A 17,962-nucleotide genomic window follows, 5' to 3' on the forward strand; every position below is an offset into this window, starting at 1 on the left:
TAACAGTAAAACAACATATAAAAAATTGTTAGTGGATCTAAGTATTACTAGATTATTTATGGTCACATTGAGTATATATATTTGATTTATTGAAAAAATTAAATTACTAAAACTAATTAATAACTATTTTAGATTTAATACATTTAATAATAGATTAAAAAAAATAAACAATACATAATATGTTATATTTTTATTAATCAAATTATTATAATTCAAATTAATCTTCACAAAAGAATTTAAAATTATAATTTCAATCTTATCACGTGCATGGCACGGACTATTACACTTTTATATATATATATATATATATATATATATATATCGGTTATTTTGGCCACAATATAAAAAGAACAATGTGTAATAGACCTTCATTTTATTTGGAGAATGAATAATTTACAATTTATATTACAAAGAATTTTTTTTATCTATATGATATTATTGAGAAGATAAAATATTATAATTTTATTTTTTAAGTCAAATGACGGTTAAATGATCACATTCTCATACTTGAAATTTGACTTATGTTACTTTTAACCAAGTTTGTTTGGAAAAAAAAAAACATTTTTCAAATAAAAAGTTGATCAATATGTTTGTAAATAATAGTATTCGCAGTATAGTTTGGATCGATTTTAATAGAAAAATCAGTCCAATCTAAAATACATAATTTGTTCTGTTTTAGATTAGCTTTATCCAATACAATCCAAACTATTACAATTTGAATTGGTTTGATTTATTTAGTTTTTAAAAATAAAATTTTAATATTTTATTATTAAAAAATAGAAGCAACTTTATGTTACTAAAACATACAAATAAATAAATCTCATTTATATTTAAAAAATATTTAAATAATAATAATAATAATAATAATAATAATAATAATAATAATAATAATATAAAAAAATAAAAACATATAACAAATTAATATTAATATAAAATTTAAATTTAATAATAAAATAATAATATTAGATTATATTTTTTTATGATTTAGATTAAATTAGTTTAGTTTTGAGAAGCAAATATGAAATCTAATCTAATATATACAGTTTACCAAAAATAAAATTTGATTTAATTTAAATTAGTACGATTTTGATCCATTTTTAATTTTGGATTGGATAATGGCTTTATTTAAATAAGTTTGGATTTGAACACCGCTACTTACAAGTAATTATAAATTTATATTCGACTTCATTTTCATATGTTTAATGAATTAAATTAAGGTTTAAACATGTACTTCATATTTAACTTTATTTTCATTTGTTGTTATTATTTTTTTTTCTCTATATCATATTTCTATGCATATTAAATAGCAAAAGAATAACATTCATTTAAAGAAATTAAATAACATATAATCTATCTTCATTGCATTCAAAATAAATAGTACACTTTTAAGTTATATAAATTATTATAATTTTTTAATAGCCATACTTTCTACACCTTTACATATAAGACTGCAATAATCACAAATATCAATATCAACATAATTTGCATCTTGTTTTGCTTTTTATTAGTGTCTTTCATTTTACCAAGTTGCTCTTTGACTGAACTCAACTCACCACACAACCTTTTTGCACAAGCATTTATTTCTCCAACCTCCACAATTAATCTCTCTAGATCCACACTTAATCTCTCTATCTTCTTTTCTTGTGCCTCCAATTCTCTGACCTTTTCAAATTCTTGCTGTGAACTTACGACCCCATCATTCTCATCAATTTTTTTTACCAACCCACTCAAAAAATTTGTATCTCCTGTAAGAGTAAGAAATAAATCTTCTGTTTGGATTTCTTGATGTATTTGAACTCTGAAGAATGAGAGTGTCTCCACAAAAGCAACTAACCCTCCTTTCCTTTTGCTTCAACCATCCTCTCTTCTCATTTTCTTCATCATCAATCCACTCGAAAAACTTGCTACTGTCGAAAAAGACACGATAGCAACTGCCTCACCACAAAAATAAAGATGTCTCCTCTTGATGAGAGTTTTGGAACTAGAGATTCTTGAAGATAAGTGACTTTGATCTATGAGTATTCACAGAGTATGAGGAGCAAATAGAGGAGGAGAAGGGTAAGGAAGACGTGAAGAGAGTCAGAACATAGAACCCTACTGAGTGTCAATGATTTGTAAAGAATAAATGATGGGTATAATGGTCAATTTACCCATCCTTAACGTTTTTTATAACGTTTAATGTCAAGAGATACCTAATTGAAAAAAAATTGGTGTAGGAATCCAATTAAAAGGAAAAAAAGTATAGAGACCTAATTAAAAATTTCGTAAAACTATAGGGACCAACAGAGTAATTAAACCAAAAAAATATTCAAATAATTTTTAATTACTATAATTTAGTGCTATATGCACTATAAAACTCTATCGTTGTTACTCACTTTATCAGAAAAATAATTTATATGTATATGTGATTGTCTCATAAATATTTTTGAAGTGAGATTTTGACTGATATTTCTTTAAATGCTAAAGATTATTACTAGCAGTTTCTCTTAAATGCTAAAAAAATGTATGAATTTTTAAAATATAAGAACAATAAAAGTAATGCTCTATACGACTATACTACTTATACGGATACATGTTTTGCTCTTATATTGATTTATATAAGAGGATAGAAAATTTAATGACGTCATTAAAAAAGCAAACACATAAGTCTAAATATCATATGTTACAAAGTTATTTGTCATTCAACTATCTTTCAATAATATCTCAAGACCAAAATATTAATAGAATAGCTATTAACATGAGCTCTCAATGATATTTTATATCAATGAAGAATAGTACTAAATATGAAGGATGAGTTTTATTAACTACAATAATATAAATTTGTTAGTTATTGATCGTTTAAGTTGAGTGAATTTTAACAATACTATGTATTATGTGTAGGAATTTAATTTTGATGCACTGTTAATATAAAGTAGTTTTATACGTGTATTTAATTACGTAATATCATATCAGTAAAAATAATTATTTTTCACATTGATCGCATGAATGGTCATCCATAAGAACAGATGTGATTGTACGACTGTGTAAAACGCTTTATACTGTTAGTACATCAAAATTAAACTCTTATGTGTAGAATTAACCATATGAAATAATGAGATTAAGTAGTTGTGCTTATTTAATTTAGATAAAATTTTATAATCTTGTAACAAAATTCTAAAAGACTATCTTCTTATGTCTTTAGCAATTGAAGTAGATAATTCTTTATTAGCGAAAAGAATAATTATAGGATAACTAAACTTTGAGATAGATGAGTTAAAACAAATAACATCAATCACATTGGTCTTTTGTAATACATCTAAGAAGAAAAAATTATACAATTGATAAAATTATTACGGCTGTGTATCGTAGAGAAAAGGGTTTTGACAACATTTCTTTGAAGTTTGATTTCGGTTAAATTTTACTCAAAATGTGAGATGTACTAAATTTTAATTCAAGTGATATTGTGTATTTATTCTTTCATAATAAAAAATGGGATATACTTAATTTTCAAAATATTACCAAATGTAATTGAGGGTTTAGTATTCAAGATCTAACTCGATTATCCTTAAGTAATGTTATTAGTAAGAATCAAACTCATAATTTGATAAAATCTCATTGGTTAATAGGTACTATTACGAAACACTTGATAAATGTTTGAGTGATATATTGTTTTTATTTTACACATAACAAAAATTTATCTTTTAGAAAAAAATGATTGTACTAGACGGACAAATCGATTTCGATTCTTGAATAATCAATATCACTACAACATTTTGGGTCTATGGCCACAGTTTTTTTTGTCACGATTTTTTAGGGTGACAAAAAAAAAGCTATGGTCAAGATTTTTTTGAAAAAGGGTGGTCTCATAGTTTTGAGGGGTGACCTAAAGAGGTCTATGGTCACGGCTTTTACAGTGACTAAAAATGGTCTATAGTCACGGTTTTTCAAAAAAAATGTGACCTAAAAGGGTCTATGGTCACGGTTTTAGGGGGTGACCTAAAGGGATCTATGGTCACGGTTTTGGGGGTGGCCTAAAAGGGTCTATGGTCATGGTTTTGGGGGTGACCTAAAAGGGTCTATGGTCACGATTTTTTACAGTGACAAAAAAGAGGCTATGGTCACGGTTTTTCAAAAAAGGGTGACCTAAAAGGGTCTTTGGTCACGGTTTTGGGGGTGACCTAAAGGGACCTATGGTCACGGTTTTGGGGGTGGCCTAAAAGGGTCTATAGTCACGATTTTGGGGGTAACCCAAATGTGTCTATGGTTATGATTTTATACAGTGACCAAAAAGGGTCTATAATCATGGTTTTGGAGGGTGACTTAAAAGGTCTATGGTCACAATTTTTTACAGTGACCAAAAAGAGTCTATGGTCATGGTTTTTCAGAAGGGTGACCTAAAAAGGTCTATGGTCACGGTTTTGGGGGATGACCTAAAGGGGTTTATGGTCACGGTTTTTTACAGTGACCAAAAAGAGTCTATGGTCACGATTTTTTAGAAGGGTGACCTAAAAGAGGTCTATGGTCACAGTTTTTCACTATGACCAAACGTCATCTATGGTCACGGTTTTGAGGGATGACCTAAAAGAGTCTATGGTCACGGTTTTACGAAAAGGTGACTTAAAAGGGTTTATGGTCACGATTTTGGAGAATGACCTAAAAGTATCGATGGTCACAGTTTTAGGAGGTCGTCCAACCAGTCATCCAACCCCTCTGTACACTCATGAATCACAAGCTTTTCTGTGTCGTTCGTCGCGTGTCGTGGGTCGTCGTGCTCATCTCTCGTCGCCCGTCGCGTCCTCATTGCTCAGAAAATTGTCTTTACTGAAAAGTAAATAAATCAAAGTTATGAGATTTTGAATTTTAAATTAATTTGAATTTATATAATTTTCAATTACAATTAGATATTTTTGTTTATTTGAAATTAATAATTTATATTTTTGCTTAATTAAAATTTAAAATTTTAGTAATTAGAAATAAAAAAGAATTTTATATATAATTTAAATTAAATAATTAAAAATTTTAATTAATTTTATAAATAAAAAATTATTTAATTACCTCAACTTTTAAATTAAAATACTTATTTAAAAAATTAATTGATAAATTAATTAAATAAAATAATATTTTTAAAATAATTTTATTGAGATAGAATAATTTTTAATAACTACTCTATTCCTTAATATTTATTAAAATTACTCAAATCCTTATTCCCAAATTAAAACCCATAAACCCTAATTCTAACACCCCTTACTGTCCTTCAGCCACCACCCTTCTCCCTCACCCCTTACACCCACGCATACGTCCCTCACTCACCTTCCCTCGCGCACACTCCCTCTTCACACAACACACACGTGCAACTTTTTCCCTCACCCGCGAAGCACTCACCCACGCCGAGACAGAAGAGAATAACAGAGGAGGGAGAAGCTTCCCAGCTGCCGTCGCTGTCCATGGAGCTATGAAAAGCGCCGCTGCTATCGCACGCCAAAAGGGAGGAAGAGAGATCGGGAAGAGAGAGAAGGACAAGGGGAGAAGGAAGCACGCGACGAAGAAGGGGGTGTTGCTTGCGCCGCTGCACCTCGTCGTCGTCGCTGTTGGGGCTGCTGCGGGGTGTGCCGTCGCGATCGAACTTGGTGGAGGAGAGAAGAACGCGATGGCCAGAGAGGAGAAGGAGTGTTCCACAAAGAGAAGGGGGCACTGCCCGCGCCGCCGTTCATACCTGTCATTTCTCGAGCTTGCCGTCGCTGCGTCTTCAAGGAAAAAGTCTCTCTGGAAGAACTTCCTTCCGCCATTTCCTTCTTGACTTACCTCACTGACATTGCCAACCTCTGCAATTTTCAAGGTAGGTTGCTAACTTTTTACTATTTTGCTTCTTGTTCATTGCAAACTTATCACATCTCAGATCCTACAGTAAAATGGAGTTCTACAATTAATATCAGATTCGTCAAAGTACTGAATACTTTAGTCACTTAACAGTGTTTTGGATTTAAGTTATGAGAATGGAAAAATTTGGTGGTCAAATTTTGACAATAAGACAAGAGTTATTGATTTTGTTATCATTTAGCTATTTTATTATTGATTTTGTTGAAATTATTGCCTTCAATTTATGGATTACTGATGTAACTAATGAAGATGTGGCTCCTATTTTTCATGTACATGAATTAATAATGATTTGGATTGAAAAATTATAGTTGAGTTTGTTGTTAAAAATGATCAATGAGCATAATTTGTTGGTAGAAGTAGAATTTATTGCTGTAAATTGAATTTGATGCTGAACATATCACTGAGTAATTTTTTTTTTTCAATTTCATTGATGTAAATCGTTAGTACACAATTACACATGAAGTAGGTTTCGTGCATGAAATTTTGATTAAGTGAAGTGACTGAAAATTAATATTCTATTGCAATCCAAATTCAATACGCAAAGTTTATTTATTTAATTGACACAATCCCTAAAGTTTGTTGAACGATTTTGTATGTTCAAGTATGTCATGTTTAGTTTCTTAAGTTAAATACTGCACATATATACAAGCTAAGTTAATTTTAGTCTATAATTTTTTTCTTTTTCAATATTGTTTGCTGCTTTGGATTGAAAAATTATAGTTGAGTTTGTTGTTAAAAATGATCAATGAGCAGAAGTTGTTGGTAGAAGTAAAATTTGTTGGCTCCTATCTTAGTCGGTGCTTGTTTTTTCAGTATGTAGATGTGGGGTAAAGATCTTTTGATTGTTTTATTGTTTTAGCATGTGTCATTGATGCTTGGTCTCGATAAGAAGTTAAGAGATTAGGAATTCATCATTTGTGTAAAACTTGGTCAAATCGTAATTAATTAAATAATAAATTAAATAGGAGCGAATATGGTTAGAAAATTTAGCAATCGGAATTTGATAATTTAAATATGATATTTCGACTCAGTGAATTTTTCTGAGTCAGAAAACATAGTTTTCTGAATAAAAATGCGCACTGAAAAATTGACCGACAGTACCGGCTGCGATCTGTCCGGTACTGTGACCGAGAAAATTAATTAGAAGTGAATAATTTTAAGAAATAAGAATTTATAATTTGAGAAGATAAAAATATTTAAAATACGATTTAAAACTCTAATCTTAAAGGTTTTGGCACAAAATTGGGCCAACAAACTAAACCAAGTGAACCGGACCCAAGTAGGCCCAAGACCCAACATATATAAACATTAGTTATGAGCATTTCAGCTCATTAACCCTAAAGAAAGGGTGTGGGGCGCAGCTTTGGAGAAGAGAGGAAGAAGAGAGAAAATCCTAACTCCATCAAACTTCAAATCACCATAACTTTCTCTCCAGAACTCCGATTGACGAGCTGTTTATAGCTACGCGTCGCTCTTGTCATCCTCTACAATTCTATCTAAGTTTTGTGGTGAGTATTCCACTTTCCTCTGCCCACTTTCCATTTTTCTCTTTAAAATCGAATTTGATTTGGGTTTTGAGGAAATCTTGTGATTTTGGTTATTTAGGAGTGCTTTAGTATGAGTCATTGGTGAGTTCCATTAACCAATTTTGTGGGTTAAAATAAGGAACCCTCTAACCCTTGTGATTTATCAATTTCATGAACCCTAGGTTGATTATAACTATGAAAATTGATTATGTTAGAGTATTGGGTGATTTTGGTGCACAATTGGAAGATTGATATTGCTTATGGAGCCTTGGTAAGGCTTGGAGCTAAGGGTTGGTAGAGACTCTCAAGAAGAAGCTCAATTATTTTGGCTACAAGAGATACGGTTTAAGTTTCATTTAAGTACTGTGTGGTGTGATGAGAATTCCTAGGCTAGATGCCCCTAAGATTAAGTTTGGATTGTGTAAATGGTTAGTACTAATATGCATAGTTGATATGTAATGTAAATTAATGATTGGGTTGAGAATTGTGTGAATTTGTATGTTTGGTGTGTTGAGGATTTGATGAATTGGATAATGAATATCGATTTGTGAAATATGTATTTAAATTGTGAACTTGGCCCGGAGGCCGTGAATCTTGGGTCGGAGGCCGGAAAGAGGTAAGGAAGGTAAGTTGATGTGTGCATTGTGTGATGATATAAGAGATTGAATGGATTTTAGATACTGAATATGTGAATAATTGGTTTGGTCATTGAATAATATGGTTTGAGGAATTGAGGTGTGGAATTTGATAGTTTTTGGTGAAATTGTGTAGATGAGGTAGATTTGGTTTTGGTTGAGTGTAATTATGTGGATGTGGTTGGGTTGTGGCCATTTGGATGAGTGGTTTGGCTTGTGAACATTGGAAAAGTTGGTAATTTCTGTCTTTGGGTAAAAACTGATTTTTGACCAATTTCGGTGGTCTATAACTCGGTCCTCGGAGTTAGGAATTCTTCAAAACTGAATTTTTATGAAAGTTTATTCAACGATCTTTCCAACGGTTCAAAAATAGTTGAAAAAGGAATTTTGTAGAAGAAGTTATGTGTGGCGGAAGTTTGAGGTCTAAAAATGAAATTCTACAGCTTTTTCAGACTTAGTAAAATTTTTAAGAAAACGTACTCCGACGCGCATGCATGGCCGACGCGCACGCGTCATTCATAATTTTTACTCTCTCATGCGTGCGCCTGGCCGATGCGTACGCGGCGATGTATTGATGCAAGTGCCCAGAAGAAAATCCAGAGAGTTGCGCTGGTACTGTGCTGGGTTTATGCGAGGAGCACAAAACGCACCCATGCGTACGCGTCACTGACGCGCACGCGTCGCGCTACCTTTCTGCTTCCCATGCGTGCGTGTGGACGACGCTCACGCGTCACTTCCTTTTCCACTTTCCATGCGTGCGCATGGGCGATGCGCACGCGTGACCCTGTTTTCAGCAAAAGTTGATTTTGAGTTTTTAAAACCGAATTTCAGACTTTTAAGCCTCCATTCTCACCCTTTAAGTCTTAAAGCCTTATAGTAGGCCTAGAAATGAGAAGGGACTAGGAAGGGTGGTAGCTTGAGGGTGAAGTAAAGGGAGAGTAATGATGAATTATGATTAATGATGACTGTATGAGTTGCTGAGGGTGATGATGGAAGTGTGGTGTATGCCGTGAGCCAAAGGGCTGTATTTAATAATGATTATTGGCTGTTTATGGGTTATGTTATGAGCCGGATGGCTATGATAAATATTGATTTATGGCTAAAAATGAAAATATGGCTTTGAATGATTGTTTTATCTTGAGCTCTCTTTCTCGAAAGTGCGACCCCAGAGAGATGAAGGAAGGTGAGAATCTCCTTCCTTGTTCCTCCTGGTATTGTAAAATCGCCCCAGCGAGATGGTGGGAGGTTAGGATCCCCTCCTTGGTTCCTCCTGGGCATATGAGAACGTACCTTCTGGAATGATGCAAGGGTTGTAGTTGCGCCCCACTTGGTCCAGGTTGGTTAGTATAGAGGCTCCCCGGGTGGACGAAAGGGTTGTGGTTTCGCCCCACTTGCCCCGGGTTATGATGAGTGATGTATAAAATGTGTAATTATGTGATGTATAAGTGATGATATAGTCACGATGAATGAATGTGAAATGAGTATTTGAGATACGAGTTTTCCTGGATGAAAGCACTGATTAGCCACCACGTGCTCCAGGTTGAGACTCGATGCTCTGCTGACCCTATGTCGTAAGTGTGGCTGGACACTGTGAAAGTTCTGGATGAGCTCGCCCCCGTGGATAAACACCAGTGTGGATGTTGTATGATTATGATTATGATTATGTTTATGATTGAGAATTACTCGAGTTGGGGATGCGCGACACAGGGACAGTCTAATGGTTAGCTACCAGGACTTGTCAGGTTGGCTTTATAACCGACATATGATATCATCAGCCATAGGGTAGGCATACATCATTTGCATATGTTTGAATTGTTTGGGTTTTCCTATTTGTTTGGATTGCTATATCATATATGCTATGTTACCTGACTATATGCTATCTGTTCTACTTGTACCTTAATTGTGTATTACTTATCTGTATTGATTGTGTTTGTACAACTGAGAGGTCCCTCATGCTGCTGTCGGTTGATGCTGAGGACTATTCTTGTTGAGATGGAATAATGATATGATTAAATTAGAATGATGAGTATTGAATGAGATAATTTGAGTTCCCTGGGTAGACGCAATGAAGTGATTTCACTTGCTCCAGGTGAGGATATGAAGTATTGATATAGAATTTCTGAGACAAAATAACTGGTGATGGTTTGGCTTATGATTTTGATTTTGATTTGTTGGAGAGTTAGAGAGTTGGAAAGTATGAAGAATATGAAATGGATTTAGCATTCCCTTATGACAGTTGCCTGTTTATGGATTAGCGAGAACATAGGGTGAATATTTGGTGAAAGAAAGTTTAAGATGCTTAGTGAGTTTTTATTGCAGTGCATTGTATTTATTTGGCACTTTTACCGTACTGGGATCCCATGGGTCGAGGGTTCTCATTCCGTATATATCTCTTATTTTTCAGATACGGGTCCAGGTGCTCAGAAGTGAGCTGTGGTTCATCTGACAGACGGCGAAGATCTTTATATTCTCTACTTTATATTTTGCTTAGAATTTCTCCACCTTTATTTGAAAAGCTTATATTATGTATTGAACTCTTTTGAACTTGCCTATAGAGGCTCTTATGTTTCGTTTGGGAGAGATTAGGAAATACTGTTGTCAACTACTTTCATACTATACTCTAGCCGGCCTAAACTTCGCGGGTCGCGACTAGTGGCTATTTACTTATATTATATATCTATATATTGTCCTTCTCTTATTCTCCTTAATGCCTTTATCTGTATATCGCTTTTGACTTCACCCTTGAACTTTTAGTTGTCGATACGTGAGTGATACAGCTTCGCGATTTTGTTTCTACTCTTTTCAGGCTTCTCGATTAATACTCCTTTCAATTTTACTTATAATTATGTAATAAAAATTCACCTTGAGGGTCGTACCACTGTAATATTATTGACTTATGACTCGAGTATAAGGATTTGAATATTAGGGTGTTACAACTTGTCGCTTAATACTGATTATTAATTAACTAATTAATTAATTGGATGTTTCTTTAGTTGAGGATGAGGATTGAGGAGTATTATGGTTTGTTGAGAAAGAATGTTGTTAATGTGTAGTTACAAACTTCCTTGGTTATTGTCTACATAATCACATAATTTTGGTTGTTGTACCTATTTTAGTATTCTTTTGTTGTAATTGTATGGATTTAATTGAAGAAGAAAGTGATTGGAAATTTCACTGAACTGTAAAATACAAAAGCCTACTTATACCTAACTATTATGGTGCTTATATATAGATACTCTAATTGTTAATAACTCTTATAACTAACTAATTAATCTTCATTTCAATGTGATTCTCGTTTCATAAATTAATGAATCGAACATCATTAATATTATATGGTTCATATAATTGTTCATTATTTTGTGTTGATTAAATAATCTATTACCATATTTTTTATTTATATTTATTTATTGCTATGATTTATCTCAGAAAACAAGGTTCAATAGTGAAGAGAATGTGAATGGATCCAATGTAATGAAAGAGAACCCTTTGATTATATGAAAAATGGTCCTAATTTTGTTGGATATGAAGCCCCAAACCTTAATGATGGGGAAGAAGTCAGTGGGATTATTAAGAATGATGAAGCTGCTGCTGACGAGGTGGATTAATCAACTAATCATTAAAATGTTATAATAAGTCCATAAAATTAAATTTTAAGTATTTTTTGATGTCTTTTGTATTTTTTTAAGGAATTCTACCCGATATTATATGCAATGAATAAATTACATCCTATTTTGATTTGTGTTGTTTGAATTAAAAACATATTTAGTTTATAATGTAAATTTTATTATTTAGATTTTTTGAATTTTTTCTTTGTAAATTGATTTTGTAATTATCAAAATTTTGGGATATGATTATACTATAAAAAATATAAAAAATATAAATTTTTTTGTAATTATCTATGGTTACGGTTTAAGATAGGGTGACCATAGATAAGTTATGGTCACGGCAAAAAACCGTGACCATAGATAAGGCTGTGGTCACAGTTTTAAGGAGGAGTGACCATAGATAAGCTATGGCCACGGTGAAAACCGTGACTATAGATAAGGCTATGGTCACGGTTTTAAAGTAGGGTGACCATAGAGGCTATGGTCACGGCAAAAAATCGTGACCATAAATAAGGCTATGGTCACGGTTTTAGGGAGGGGTGACCGTAGAGGCTATGGTCACGGTTTTAGGTGGAGTGACCATAGAAGCTTGGCCGTGACCATAGATAAAGCTATGGTCACGGTTTTAAGGAGGGGTGACTATAGAGGTTATGGTCACGGTGAAAAAGTGTGGCCTAAAGTGTCAGAATTTGAAAATTCAAACCGTGACCATAGAAACCATAACCATAGATAAAAAAACCGTGACATAGACCTATGACCACGAGAGAATAGGCCACGGTAAAAAACTATGACCATAGATCTATGGTCACCTTTTTTACTAGCTACCGTAATCATAGACTTTTTTTGTAGTGTATCATTTTAACAGAAAAAATCAATTTTTTGTGGAAAAGACCTGTAGCAATAATTATTATTTTATCTATGGAAAATTCAAGGCTTTAGACACAATATCATTCTATAAGAATTAAGACAATAATATATTATGTATTTAATTATGCATTCATCTTATTTTTAGTAATTTTGATAGATGTTTAAACTAAAAAAAATATGAAACCATTTTTAGATAATATAGCTACTTTAATTTAAGAATAGACAAAATATGTTGATAAGTTTTGAAAAATAACAACATTAATCATATTACTTTGATTCTAAAAATAAATATGATACTAGAATATAAAATAATTTTAAATAATTTTAACAAAAATAGTTTTCAATAATAATTTCTTTTGCTATAATAATCAAGAAGGTAATTTAAAGATAAATTTGATCTCGTATTAAATTGTACTATTTACTTAAACCAGTTTCAACATAAGAATTAGAAAGTTTAAAAATTTTGTCATGAATCATGCAAAAATATCTATCAATTCAATCACTAATGTTATTTAACGAAAAATCTTTGAAAAGATAAAATTCTAAAGTAAATATTTTAATTTAATCATAAATTATATATTACTATTAATAAATAGTTATTATACTTTAAAAAAAAATAAAATTATTATTTATTAATTTTATTATTTTTAATATTAAAAATAATTAAATTTTAAATTTTATTTTATAAATTTTTATAGCAAAAATTACTGTATGTATTTTTATTTAAAAAAATTAAAAAAATATATTTTTATATATTATTATGTGAAAAATATGAGTATGTATATTAATATTACATAAATATAAAATTTTATTTATTTATTAAAATTAATTATTAAAATTAGCTATTATATATTTATATATAAATATATATATATATATATATATATGGTTAAATTTATTATTAATATATATTTTATAATTAAATATATATTTTATTAATTAATTTTAATATACACTTTACATAATTATATATATATAATATTATTTTAAATTTATGTATTTTGTTATATTCTAAAATAAATTTAAATATTCATATATTTAAAAATAAAAACTCAAGTATATATATATCCCTAGATAAAATTAATATTTAAAATTTATTAAATAATTTAAAAATTTTGACTAAATCGTAATTTAACCATCTTTTAGTATTAATTTTAGATGAAAGACGTATTCATCTATTTTAGCATACAAGCGGTATAATTGGTGTCATCCTTTAAATTATTCTTTTATAGTTTCCCCGCACAGGTATGAAATTGGAAATTACGGAGCGAGTAATGTTCTCCTTCTCCCTCCACCACCTGGAATAGCAACTTCTTCTTTTTCACCGACACGTGTGCACTTTCATCATTCCCTTTTTTTCTGTTTTCTTCCCACTTCAAACACACATTCACTGCCCACTCTCAACTTCCCAAGACACCATAAAAACACAAACACACAAGCCGCGTGTGGCAACTACTCATGCTGTTCCGTTCTCTGTCTTTGTCATCTCTTCTCAATGACACATACCTTATATCTTAATCTAAATACACCGCACATATCCCACTTCCTAAAGTTTCGCCAAATTCTCTTTCTCTCCCTCATCCAAATCTAATCAGAATTAGATAGAAGCAAAAGGAAAATACCAATAGGCACCACCAAGTTTGGAGTTTAAGGTATGATTTGTTTTTTCTCTCTTTAATCTGTTATGCTACTTTCTCTTTTAATTGGGTTTCCTCTTTCTTCATATCTTGTTATTTAAGGCTTGGATTTTGAGTTTTCTTAATCGTCAAGTTTCCAACTTTCTGTGATTTTGCAACTGGGTTTTGCTTTGTTTTGTTAACCTCTCTCTCTTAACATGGATAACACCGCAGTTTCTGTCTCCAAACGCATGGGTTATTCCACCTTGTTGCTGAACGCGTCTTTCCTCATCGTCTTCTCTGTTTTCCTTGTTCTTCATGTCAACTCTCCTTCAGAACAGCTTCCTCTGAGAAAGTACCATTTTACCCTTGGTGACATTGATGAGAATGATGATTCTTGCAAGAGCTTTCACAGCCTCAGTGACAACGAAGCAAAGTGCTTGTACTTGAAATCCAATGACCCTTGTGTCACTGAGGGTTATGTTGATTATCTTTACCTTTTCTACTGCAAATTTGGGGATTTAGCTCTTTTTGGTCAAACCCTTTTGTTCCTTTGGCTATTGGTCTTGTTCTACCTTCTAGCTAACACTGCTTCTGAATACTTTTGCCCTTCCCTTGAGAGCCTCTCAAAATTGCTGAGATTGTCCCCAACAGTTGCTGGAGTAACCCTTCTTTCCCTTGGCAATGGTGCCTGTGATGTCTTTGCAACACTTGTTTCCTTCAATGGCAGTGGCACTGGAGGTATTGGATTCAACACTGTGCTTGGGGGTGCTTCCTTTGTGTCCTGCGTTGTGGTTGGGATTGTTAGCATATCGGTTAGGCATCGAGGAATTCGAGTTAAGAAGTCTGCATTGATAAGAGATGTCAGTTTTCTTCTCTTTGTGCTTGTGTGCTTGTTCGCCATCTTAATTGCCGGCGAGATCAATGTTATTGGGGCAATTAGCTTCTGTTTGATGTATGTTGTTTATGTGGTTATTGTCTACATCTCGTCGACCCGGTGGAAGGGTGACTCTAGCGACGGTCAATCGAGTAATGGCGACGATCCGTCCGTGCCCCTTATCATTGGAATGGAGAAAGGAGTAATTGGTAATGATGAAAATGGATCTCAAGAATGTAGGTTCAACTTTGAGGAGAAATTCTGCTTTAAGAAATCTCCAGTTTGTAGATTTTCACTTTGTGTCTTGGAGTTGCCACTTTACTTGCCAAGGAGATTGACAATTCCGGTTGTTTGTGAAGAGAGATGGTCCAAACCATATGCAATTCTGTCAGCCCTGTTATCACCATTGCTATTGTCTTCTCTCTGGACCCCGGGAAGCCTAACGGTCTATGGAACCGGATTATTAATCGGAATCATCTTAGCCGTAGCCGCATTCTTCACCACCGAGCCATCTAGTCCGCCGAAGAAGTACATGTTCCCTTGGCTTGCAGGGGGGTTTGTGATGAGTGTTACATGGAGTTACATTTCAGCTCAAGAACTGGTTGGATTGTTGGTCTCACTTGGTTACATATACGGAATTAGTCCTTCAATTTTGGGGCTAACAGTTCTTGCTTGGGGAAATTCAATTGGAGACTTAGTGACAAATTTGACTATGGCGTTACATGGTGGGACAGAAGGTGCTCAAATTGCAATATCAGGTTGTTATGCTGGCCCTATATTCAACACTGTGATTGGATTAGGCTTATCCCTTGCAAGTTCAACTTGGTCACAGTATCCAAATTCTGTTATTATACCAAAAGATCCATATCTTTGGGAAACACTAACACTTTTGGTAATTGGATTGATTTGGGCACTTTTGGTGTTGGTAAGAAGGGATATGAAGCTTGATTCACTCTTAGGGGGAGGGCTTCTTGCCGTTTACTTCATTTCATTGTTTCTGAGGCTGATTCAGACATTAGGGACTTGCCAATTTCAGGATATATTACCAAAATGAACAACATTTTTGGGTCAGATGTTTTAGCAACTGACACTATTTTTCTGTAAAGGAGAACTTATACTATGTCACTGTCATTAGGTAAGTGTAAATCTCTTAGCTTCATGATTTCTTCCACTGTTGTTTGTACCTAGCTTTTCATGGTCAATGCCATGTTTTATGCATCCAGATATCTGGATTTTGTTTTGGAGACAATGTTTATATATAATATATGTTTAAATCATTCCTCCAAGTTTACTGTTTTTCTTAATTATTATGAATACAGTATTAACTAGTTTAATTTAATTTTTCTAGATTCGATGTTTAACCTTTTTTCACTCGTTTTCTTCATAAATTACTAATATCCGAATCTTATTATCAGAAACAATAATTTTATTATTATATATTTGTATTTATACATGCGTTGTTTAATATATTTTTAATATATATTTTATATTTTAATATATATTTTATACAAATAATTGATTTTGTGATTGATTTTTTTATATATCTACATAGAACGCTTAGAAATTCAACTAATCCAACCTTATTTGATCAGGGTCTTATGACAAATAAAATAAAGATTTTTTACCGAAGATTTTTCCTTTTTATTCACGAATTAAATTTTAGATAATAATTTTTTTTAAAATAAAAAGATTAGTAAAATAATAAAAATATTTTAATTATTTTTAAATTAAGATAATAAATATTACAAATTATTTAAAGATGATTGAAATATTATTTTATCACTCTTTAAATTTTTTTACTTTAGAAGATTTTTTTTTTCTTTATTAACAGAGGCTCCAATTTGAGATTTTTAGTTAACGAATCAGATTTAACAAAGTAATTTTTATTTATGTAGCATTAATAATACCCTAATCCTTCTTTGTTTACTGTTTTATTTAATCATTGAGTATACAGCATTATCTCATCCTTTTAACTTAACTTTACTATTATTATTATTATCATTATTATTATTATTATTAACTATGTCAATTGCATTAATGCGGATCATGTATAATATTTAATGTAGGATGAACATCATTCCACACCACATATTAAAAAGTTGATTTGATGATACCTATAATGAGACACAATCAAGAAATGCCAAAAGGGTAACCACCAAGATTGATGCTGATGTCGTTCTAAACTCTTTTAACGGTGATGCGTTACATGCCAATAAGTGATAACCAAATTTGTCTCGCAGCGTTAAAAGATAATGAATTTCTATGTAACAAGTGTCCAAAACTTTTAGATTATTCTTTTGACAAATTAAGCTACCTTGTTGGGGTGATTAGATAGGTCTCTGTGCCTACCCAATCTTATTCATTTTTCTTTGTAGGGGCATAATCTTAGTCCTTTTATTGATTTAGTGGCTCAACTTTTTCATGCTTTCTTCGGTCCTTACGATGGGATGGCAAAGTAGGAGAGAAAAATCAAGTGCCAAAGTTACGTTTGGGATAGAAATCTATCTATCTAGCCTGATTTTTTGGTTCAATAAACAGAATTTAGTTATTTACTATCAACGTTTTCATGTCTCATAACATAAGGCCAAGATCATGTCGAAAAAAATATGTGATGAAAATTTTGTTTGAAGTTGAATTGAGACTTGGGTGTGGATTGCCATATTATTATTGAGCTGTTTGTGAATGTTGATTTTAGAAAAAGAAATTATTATTATTATTGGGGTACGTACGTACTTATTAGTTTCGATTTTTAAAAGAAGGAAGCGAAAACGACAAATTTTAAAAGCTTTTCCTTTTCTTCGTTCTTATTAAATTCTAATTCAAAAAACTGGAATTTTGATAAACTTCACTTGTATGTTACTATATGCTTCCACTAAAATTAAGAAAGTTTCATAATCAAAATAATAGTCCAATAATCCATGCAAGCCGATCCATGCATGTATCACAGACAATATTCATAATCTATTTTATTGATTTGAAA

At 32.0% G+C, this 17,962-nt stretch overlaps 1 protein-coding gene across 3 annotated transcripts; it reads left to right on the top strand.

Annotated features, from left to right (window-relative positions):
- Nucleotides 1-13,872: 13,872 nt before the first annotated feature.
- Nucleotides 13,873-17,541, top strand: LOC107604785 (cation/calcium exchanger 2). Of its 3 annotated transcripts, XM_088491940.1 has the most exons (3): nucleotides 13,882-14,141; nucleotides 14,340-16,117; nucleotides 17,049-17,541. In XM_088491940.1, the coding sequence occupies exon 2, from the start codon at nucleotides 14,357-14,359 to the stop codon at nucleotides 16,034-16,036; it is 1,680 nt and encodes a 559-aa protein (XP_088348066.1). In that variant the 5' UTR covers nucleotides 13,882-14,141; nucleotides 14,340-14,356; the 3' UTR covers nucleotides 16,037-16,117; nucleotides 17,049-17,541. The 3 variants fall into 3 exon arrangements, with proteins under 3 accessions (XP_016161961.1, XP_088348066.1, XP_088348065.1); XM_016306475.3 differs by lacking the exon at nucleotides 17,049-17,541 and having other exon boundaries at nucleotides 13,873-14,141; nucleotides 14,340-16,268; XM_088491939.1 differs by lacking the exon at nucleotides 13,882-14,141 and having other exon boundaries at nucleotides 14,309-16,117.
- Nucleotides 17,542-17,962: the final 421 nt, after the last annotated feature.

This window comes from Arachis ipaensis, chromosome B6 (genome assembly GCF_059453495.1).
Source record: "Arachis ipaensis isolate K30076 ecotype BB chromosome B6, ASM5945349v1, whole genome shotgun sequence".
Lineage (NCBI taxonomy): Eukaryota > Viridiplantae > Streptophyta > Magnoliopsida > Fabales > Fabaceae > Arachis > Arachis ipaensis.

Excerpts from the sequence above, each read along its gene's own strand:
- LOC107604785 (XM_088491939.1), top strand. The coding sequence starts at position 14,324 with ATGGATAACACCGCAGTTTCTGTCTCCAAACGCATGGGTTATTCCACC.